The following is a 9,495-nucleotide window of genomic DNA, read 5'->3' on the forward strand; positions in this document are numbered from 1 at the left end:
TACAACTATAACTTAAAACAACATAGAAAATCATCAAAACATAATATCCGGCTAGGGATCGATAGAATAGTTCGTCGACGGTGGTGAGTGGATGAGGTGAAATCAGTGGCAACAGTAGGAAGGTGTAGAGGTGATGTTTTCAATTGTGGCTGGAGGGTGATAGGGTGTTGTGGTAGAAGCAGGAGGTGGGCCAAGGGGGAAGCAGTTCGACAGCAGGAGTTGGTTAAGGAGACCGGTTGCTGTGACGCAAGGGAAATGGGTGGCGGCACAACAGATGGGTGGCGGTAGGGCTTGCGGCGGCTACAAACTGAAAACAAGGATTCATTGGCTTGAACAAGGAAGGGAGGGGCGTCGACTGGATGGCAGCAAGTAGGGAATGAGGAGACTTGTGGGATTAGGTCGAGATAGTCATCACATCGGTGCGGGATATAGCCAGAGTCCTTCCCGCCCTCAGATACAATCCTAGCTAAGGAAAAAAACGTCAACAGTGAGAAATCTGAAATCAAAATTGACAAATAAACTAAACCCTAAGCAAGCAAACATTGTATATATAATAATAGTTAGAATAGGAAAGGGAGGACCCTCCCCTTTGGTTGGACTGGTCGCTTGGCCCTAGTCTTTCTGGCTGAACCGGTCGATTTAACCCTTCAATCGCAGGTAGGGTCTGCGGCTGGTAAGCTCGAGGTCAAGTAGATAAAATGGCCTATCGGTTAAATGATAACATCTTGAGGTAAGAAATTTGAAACTTTTTCTATGCATTTTGAATGATAAAGAGCTAAATCATCTTGGAAACAAAAGTTGAGCAACACATACACAAGCTTGTGTTTGAGTTAGAGGAAATGATTAGGTAGTCCAGCAAGCTGGCTAAGCTAAGATGATTTTTTACATTACATGATGTGCCATAGATTGGAAGGACAGATGTTAGGGAAATTATGAATGGTGGATTTTTTACATTACATGATGTGCCATAGATTGGAAGGACAGATGTTAGGGAAATTATGAATGGTGGATTTTTTACATTACATGATGTGCCATAGATTGGAAGAAGGACAAATGCTAGAGAAATTATGAATAGTGGTCGCATTGTGTAGTATTATCACTCAAATTGTAGCAATACTGATTGTTGTAGTGATGAGCTCCTTTAACTATCCAAAATTTAGGACACAAAACTCTATTAGTTGGCACTTGTTTTGTCAACTATGTGGGTTTCAAGCTATTTCTTCGTTTTAAAATCATTATTAAGAATTAGGATAGATGCTAGAGAAATTATGAATAGTGGTCGCATTCTGTAGTATTATCACTCAAATTGTAGCAATATTGATTATTGTAGTTATGAGCTCCTTTAACTATCCAAAATTTAGGACACAAAACTCTATTAGTTGGCACTTGTTTTGTCAACTATGTGAGTTTCAAGCTATTTCTTCGTTCCAAAATCATTATTAAGAATTTTATTGTTATGCTTAAAACAACTGATAGAACATGAACTATAATCATTTGCTCACATTGGGGTGTCAATGGAGAATAAAAGCACCCTTGTGTGCAAATGGTCGGACATTTGAAATGAGAAATTTCAAAGCTTTACATTTATATCCAGATTTCAATATAGTTGGTAGTTGGTAACATATATGCCGTATTAGGTTAGGTCACCATCAAATACAATATTTTGTAAAAATTACATTAAAAAATCCCTCCAAAATATATCCAGATTTCAATATAGTTGGTAGTTGGTAACAGATATGACGTATTAGGTTAGGTCATCATCAAATACAATATTTTGTAAAAATTACATTCAAAAATCCCTCCAAAACAAATTAATATAAATTAATAATATCTTAGAGAGTGTTTGAGTTATCACACACACTCGCGCGCGCGAACACACATACTCAGGTACATGAAGCTATAATGCTCAAGAGAGCGAGCTTAAGATATCTTGGTAGTCGGTAGTTGGTAACAGATATGCCACATCAGGTTTGGTCACCATCAAATACAATAGTTTGTAAAAATTACATTTGAAAATCCCTCCAAAACAAATTATTATAAATTAATAATATCTTAGAGAGTGTTTGAGTTATCACACACACTCGCGCGCGCGCGCACATACTCAGATACATGAAGCTATAATGCTCAAGAGAGCAAGCTTAAGAAATAATTTTTGGACTAGTTGATTGCAACTACTAGTGATTCCCTATATTGAGGGTATTATTATTTGCAACTACTAGTGATTCCCTATATTGAGGGTATTATTATTTGGAATCGTAGCTCTCATATTACATACAATTATGATAATAATAATGATTCATTTTGAGAGGTTTTTGTAGAATTTTAAGGTATACATCGATGGTTTTCTTTGTTTTTGCAGGTGTATTATAGAACTTGACATTTTCTATTTGAAATCCAAGTATTTAAGGGCGCCATTATAATTTTCTTACCATAGCATTTGTGGTCATTGAATTTGAATAACAAATAGGGCAATGGTTTTATAGAATTTTGCTAATTCTTAGGTTATGAGATTGAGCTCTTAGCTTTCTGTAAATATTTCAATGTGAATTTTGGGGACTTATAAAATTCTCTCAATCAATCATAGCAATGCTAGAAAATTTTTATTGTTATGTACCTGCATGTGCTGAGTATGCTTTTAGATCTAAGATGCCAAACAGGACAGGAGTGAATAGTCAATATTTTGCCCTAGGCTTTCATTATTTTGAGCTCACAATAATTGTTAGTTGAAATTTGCGCAGCTTATTTTATGTGATTGTTGTGAAACTTTTAAAAGATTAAACCCTAAAAATTTTTGTGGCCAATTTGATCTCAGAATATTGTAACATTTCAATTCAGCTCCCTGACTGTATAAAATTTATCCAAAATGGTCATTCATGTTGACATTGTGACACAATTGATCCTAATTTATTCTCCAGAGGCCATTTTGGATCAATTATATATATTCAAGAGATTATATTGGGGAATGTAATATTCTACGATTAAATTGGCTATATTTAAACAATCAATGGACTATTTATTGGATTTAACTCAACTTGTAAACTGCTAACCTGTAAGTTACTATTATATGGTTGTAATGCTTTGAATCCAAAGTTCAACCATGTGTGATTAATTTTATTAAGTTTTCTTTCCGTGCATCCCATAAAAATAAAGAAAATAACTAGCTTTATTTCATTTTTTGGCATTATTACATTCAAGTCATTAGAATCCAAAGCCGGTCAACAAGCTTTGTCCTCTGCAGCGCCATAAAGCAAGAAATAAATGCCCCTGATAATGAAAATAATTAATAAATTTATTCCTGTTTTCATGGTGATAGAGGAAATGATTATTATTTTTTATTACTTCAAAGAACGAATACAAATCAAATGCACTGGGTTATGGAAGGTGAGGGACAGATTTAAATTTATGAAACTGGAAAGTGTTGTGAGCTGCAGTTAGCTTTTCTCTCCATGCTTGCTAAGTAAATTTGTGCATATTTTGACCGCATCATTAGGATATATCACTGACAGATTAACTCTGGACTATTTCAGGTGTTTTATTCTCTGCATGATCTTTTGGCTTAATGTGCTTGTAAACTGGAGTTAAATGGGAAAAATAACTCAGAGTGCACTATTTCCAAAATAAAATATAATTCAAGAAATATTTTGATAACTGATCTTTGAAAATACATTAAGAAGTTCTAAGAACATATAATTTAAAGGACATTAATGATTTCAAATGACTGTCTTTCTAGGTAGATCTTCAATCAATAATTTAGAACAAAAAGCCTTAAACAGACTGATATCATAGCTATATTTACAATAATGTTTGCTATCATAATTTTAGAATGAAATGTGATGAACTCAAGTTTCTCTTAACCCCATTCTGAAAGGCTAGTTTTAGTGCATAGATCAAATCAATTAGTGTAGTTTCAATTTCATCCATCCATCTGAAGTAATTGTAATTATCCTTTGATCAATTTTGAGGGCATTTGTAAAATCTTCTTCTACAATTTCATCTTTATAGGTAGTGTATAACATACATTATACGTTGCATCTACATAAATCTGACTAATTTGGATGGCCTTTGATGCTTACGAGTGGCTTGAACTCCTATATTACCCGTTGATCATTAATGAAATTATATATTGTTTCTACATTTGAACTCATTGTATCCAGAAAAATATCATGGCTAACCTACAATAACTTGCACTTGCATCTGCAGCTGGATTCATTATATCTGTACCAATAATTACACGGGCAACTATTGATTTATTAGTCTAAACAAAAACCACAATTATGAGTACCATCGTTCATTTCTATCCTTGTAGCAGATTACCCAAAAAAATAAAAATAAACAGAAAATAATATAAAAAAAAAGAGAAGAAAAAAAGTTTGAACTTGCATCAATGAAGTTAAGAAGCAATCCATTAACTATGATAAAAAAGAAACTATAACTTGCCATGGCTATATTTTTTAAAATTTCCAATGAAGTTAAGAAGCACTAGAACCACATTTATGTTGCCTATTATTCCATGCCAAGAATGGTATAGATAAGTGGCGCATAGCACCAAGGACATGCATTTCCACCACGCCGAGAAATTCATGTTTAGAGGTTCAAGGTGCATACAACGTTGAACAATATTTATATAAATGAAAGAAATTTAAAAATTCTGATAGCGTTTCTGCATCACACCTACATGCATGCATTTTGCAGTCACAAGGCATTGCAATCATATTTTTGTTGCTCATCTTATCTCAGTAGGACGTAATGGAGAAAAAGGATTCATGTAGTCGACCTCACTTAGTGAGATAAAGGCTTATTGTTGTTGTTGTTATCCTATCACACCAACAAAGACATGTACACGTGGTGCGCATCACCAATGCTATAGTTCTATTATAACCACACAATGAAACGTGTGTATGGGCATTTTAAAGTGCTAATTATCTTTTATTGTCAATAAGATATGGTATAATAATCTCACCACTACATCTATGCTAATTTATGGGGAGAGAGCAAGGGGATGAAATTTTTTATTTTGCCTTGTGTCTCCGTGAAGTTTTTTCTAGAAGGTGAGAGCAAGAAAATAAATAAGCAGATGTGTTTGAAAGAGTAGCCATGAAGTTTTTTGTCTTACTTATTGAGCTAATTGGGAGGTTAGATCTTGTACTTGGGAGATGTGGATTAAAACCCCCTAGTTTCCCTTAGCATTTATCTTTATTGTGGTTAAGAATTTTGTTGTGCTTAATTTGCATATTTTCTAGTTGGAACTAGCTAGAATGGTGTACTTGAAAGTTGTGAAGTATTGAGTTAGCTTTCCAATGATACTAAGATCATATGATATTCAGGAGAAATGAGGGAGTTATGCTTAAATCAATGAGAAAGGTATAGGAATAGTTATTGACATTTGGATTTCAGTTTTCATTTATGCAAAAAATTGTGAGGTATTGGATTATAATTTATCGAGGGCCATGAAAATAGAATCTGTAGCAAATTCGGTCAGGAATCTACCCATCAAATTTCTTGTGATTTCGATGAGGAATGATTGAGTGATGCTCAAAATATTGGGTAGAGGTTGCAGTGATATCTAAATTCAGATTTTACACTTTCTTTTCTTATGAACCATGATTGACTGGATTGGGATCCGCTAAATTCCAGAACACTGACGTTATAGCAGATTGAGTTAGGAACCTACGCTTGAATTTTAATGCAATTTTATAAAAATGAGGGTTTATGCCAAAAAAGTGGGAGCAAAGGTCGCAGTAATTTCTGAATTTATCCTCATTTCATACAGAAGTTGTAGTAGATTTATTTGGATAACCTATACCATACGTGATTTCAACTAAAAATGAGAGACCTACGCCTGAAAATGAACATTGGTTGACGTAATTTCTATAATTCAATTTTTATGCTCCTCTTAATGTGTAAAGAATAATTGATTGCACCAAAATTGACAAATATTGAGAATGTGAAGGACATTGAGGATTGAGTCAAGAACCTGCCTTCAAAATTTCATACAATTTCGAAAAAAATTGGTGGAATTACACTCAAAATAATGAGAAACTATCATCATTTCTGATTTCAGGTTTTTATTTCCTATTTTATGTGAAAAATGCAACCATATGGATTGGATTCAACCATTGTTTAAAATTGTGCAATTGGGTTACTAAGCGTTTTTCTTTCATGAGGCTAGGTGTAAGCCTCAAATTTTTTTTAAAAAAATTGTGTAAATTTATAAATGTTGTGAATACTATAAAGTGTGGAGTAAGAAATAATATATTACTATTCTAACATATTAACGAATTAAAAAGTAATACAACCTTCAAACTGAGTAAAAAGTAATAAGCTAAGATGGGTTATAATTAGAAGCAACATGTTAATATCCAAACATCAAACTACGAAATAAGATGGGATATCTGAAAATTAAACTATCAAAATAAGCTAAGATTTAAAAATAAAATTTTAAAATATCAAAACATAACAATCAACATAAGTTAAACCTAAATCTTTCTCATGTATACCACCTCCACTTAGACAAGAATATAAAAAGTCATCAACGTTTGAATTTTTAAATTTATAAGATCTTATTATTATCATCACCCAATTAAATTTTTATAGAATCATCGACATAATGAATTATTTATCTCGCGTCTTATCCTTAGTCGTGTTTATATTCTCTCATTTTTTACTATCTTTTATCCTAATTATCTTAAAATTTTTAGTGAATAACCATCAATAAAAATATTAATAAAAATAATTATTATGTTGATAATTAAAATTTCAACTACATAAAATTGTTATGGATATATATTTCTTTTATTTCTTGTTATTAAGTGTTTGAAGTGTGATGATTAATGGGTAAGATATATTGAAATTGCTTTTAGTTTTTTAAAAAAATTGCGGATATCTTAAAAAATTTGAGATATTTTTTGAGGCGAGGCATGTCTTGAGGCGCTCCTCAGCTTCGGAGTACGGCTCACCCAGTGATAATGAGGTGTAACCCTCCTTGCAATTTTTCATAAAAGTCGCTGAGGCGGACCTCAAGACGTGCCTCATATTGTGCAATTTTAAACGAGGATTCAACCAAAGTTGTGTATGGGATCAAGTCATACCTACCTTTTGATGCTATTTAGAAACATGTAAGCTATGCTTGAAACAGTGAGGAACAACATACTTTTTAATTTCAAGTTTAGTTTCTTGTTTTAAGTAAACATTGCAATCATTTAGAAACATTAAAGATGTAGGAAACCGTGCCAGGAACTGATCTATCGCATTTCATGTGATTTTGTTGAGAAACAGAAATTATATGCTCAAAACAACGAGGAAACATAATTTCTAAAATTCAGAAGTTGCTTGTCCCGATTTTAATGAAAACTGGCATTTTTGTGTTGGAATTTTCCAAAGCATGAAAATGAAAGTTAAAGAGGATTGCATTGGCTTTCCAATGATATTTTGTGTTGGAATTTTCCAAAGCATGAAAATGAAAATGATACCTATATAATATAAGCCTGATAAGAAATGTGGAAGTTAGACCAAATTTTGTGAGAAGAGCTTGAGCCCACCTTAAAAGCAAGGATTGGAACTGATAATTAGTCTTGCCTAATTGAAGTTCAATTTTGTTGCAGCTAGTCGTAACCAAACTGTTTAGGCATTCAAATATGTCGACTTAGCCTAATTTATAATTAAATGATGAATTTGATAATTTTGCAATTTTCTTGTGCGATTTTCTTGCATGAAAATTATCTCGTGTACATTGTTCTTTGTTTCCCCATTGCATTTGAACTCTTAGAAGAAAATGTGCATGCCCATGGTAGTCGGGTTTGGTCTTGATGTCATCAAAGATGACAGAATTGATACATATACAGGGAATTTTAACTAAGCCCTGTTGAGCAAGAGCACTTGCCTTGCAGGGCAAGTTCTAATTATTTTTTGAAGTTGATAGTATTTATTCGTCTTTAAAAATATTATTGTTGTTTCCTTAAGGTAACTCCCTCCTATTGGGGTGCCCCATGGATCTCAAAAGCAACGGGGATTTTAGTCTGTATTATGTTTTTCAGTTTCCTTGTATTTTATTGTGGAGATTTTATTCTTGATTTTGCTATCTAGCTTCCTTTTTGTTTATTGGAAAAATACATAGAGAAAATGACTCCATATTTGTCGTTGTTGAATGCCTACCTCAATGAGTCAATACTCAGCAAACACCTCTTTGAAAATTGTGCTCATCTTATTTACAGTTTTCTTCTGGTATACATTTTGAACCTCTGCAATGAGATTTTGTAATGATCGACCTTGTTATCATGCTATTCAGTTTTTTTCTCAAATTAATTGTCATTACTTGTTTCTCTGCCCATATTTAATTAAAAAAGATCCATCAATTGTTTTAGAAAAAAAACTTATTATTTTCTTGCCGCTGCAGCTAATTCTACTTCAGATAACATGCCAAATCATTCCAATCCAGTTTCTCGTACTGTTGTTCTTGAAGCTGTCAACATAGATCATGCTGATCTTGATCCTACATTCCTTAATCGGGTGAGGATGTGAAGCCATAATTAATTTGCTGCTCAAATGACGCTTTTCTAATTACATGATATATGAACTTTTAATGTGCAGATTATGACTAATATACTGAATTCTTTTAGCGCAACTAATACTGGAAGTGGTAATGTTGGCACTAATATTCGGGTAATCTAAGATTGCTCTTAAAACATATTTCTAGAACTTGATTTGTTTTTAGAATGGTTGCTCTGCACATTTGTCTTTCGCAGCTAACTTAAGTTGTTTTGTAGGAAGAAAATTTAGATAGGCTTCCAAGATCATTTGGTGATACTGGAGTTTCAAGCAGTCAGAATCAACCACATATTGCTTCTCAAAGCAGTCAAAATCAATCAAATATTTCTTCTCAAAGAATAGCGTTTGACAGGCAACAACCTGCTTTCCAATTCCCAACCGCTGTTTCATTGGGGTCCCAAAGCTTGCCAGTAAGCTGGAATTCTCATTCAAATTCGGCATTGTATAATTCCATTGTTATCTGCTGATCTCTTTTTGCTAAATGGAATGTACAGGAGCATTCATAAAATGCCTTCCATGACCAACATGCTTTGATGTTGCTACTTCTTGAGCCCTCATCCTTTTTCCATGTCATTATATTTTCTTTCTTTTGGCAGGCAATTCCACATTCCTTGACTACTCTACAACAGTACTTGGCCTATTTGAAGAATGTGTTCTGTAGAGACATACATGGTTCTAACGGTATTGGAATCTATGTTATATCTACGGCTCATTCATTTTGACCAAATTGTTCATCTTATGTATTTTAAATTATGTGGTTCAAATGCCCTCTTTTCAGCAGATAGTGATCATAATAGCAGAGATGCTTCTACAGTGCATCATAATGATGGTGGAGACTATACCTCCTTACATCATCATTCTTCTAGGAGAGATGATCTACCCTCTCCTGCAGCTCTAGCAGAAATTTTGCAGGCGACAAGACAACTGCTAGCAGAGCATGTTGAAGAGCGT

The 9,495-nt window shown here is 33.4% G+C and overlaps 1 protein-coding gene across 5 annotated transcripts in view; it reads left to right on the top strand.

Moving 5' to 3' along the window:
* LOC110030621 (large proline-rich protein BAG6) overlaps positions 1 to 9,495 on the top strand; it is an 88,650-nt gene that overhangs the window by 33,011 nt on the left and 46,144 nt on the right. For 3 of the 5 annotated variants that reach the window (XM_020733418.1, XM_020733419.1, XM_020733422.1), the window contains 5 exons: positions 8,393 to 8,505; positions 8,587 to 8,658; positions 8,763 to 8,954; positions 9,141 to 9,225; positions 9,302 to 9,487. In XM_020733418.1, the coding sequence (XP_020589077.1) occupies positions 8,393 to 8,505; positions 8,587 to 8,658; positions 8,763 to 8,954; positions 9,141 to 9,225; positions 9,302 to 9,487 (648 nt within the window). The remainder of the gene's footprint in view (positions 1 to 8,392; positions 8,506 to 8,586; positions 8,659 to 8,762; positions 8,955 to 9,140; positions 9,226 to 9,301; positions 9,488 to 9,495) is intronic. The other 2 variants (XM_020733420.1, XM_020733421.1) reach the window with 2 other exon arrangements.

Source organism: Phalaenopsis equestris, unplaced genomic scaffold (genome assembly GCF_001263595.1).
Source record: "Phalaenopsis equestris unplaced genomic scaffold, ASM126359v1 Scaffold000742, whole genome shotgun sequence".
Taxonomy (NCBI): domain Eukaryota; kingdom Viridiplantae; phylum Streptophyta; class Magnoliopsida; order Asparagales; family Orchidaceae; genus Phalaenopsis; species Phalaenopsis equestris.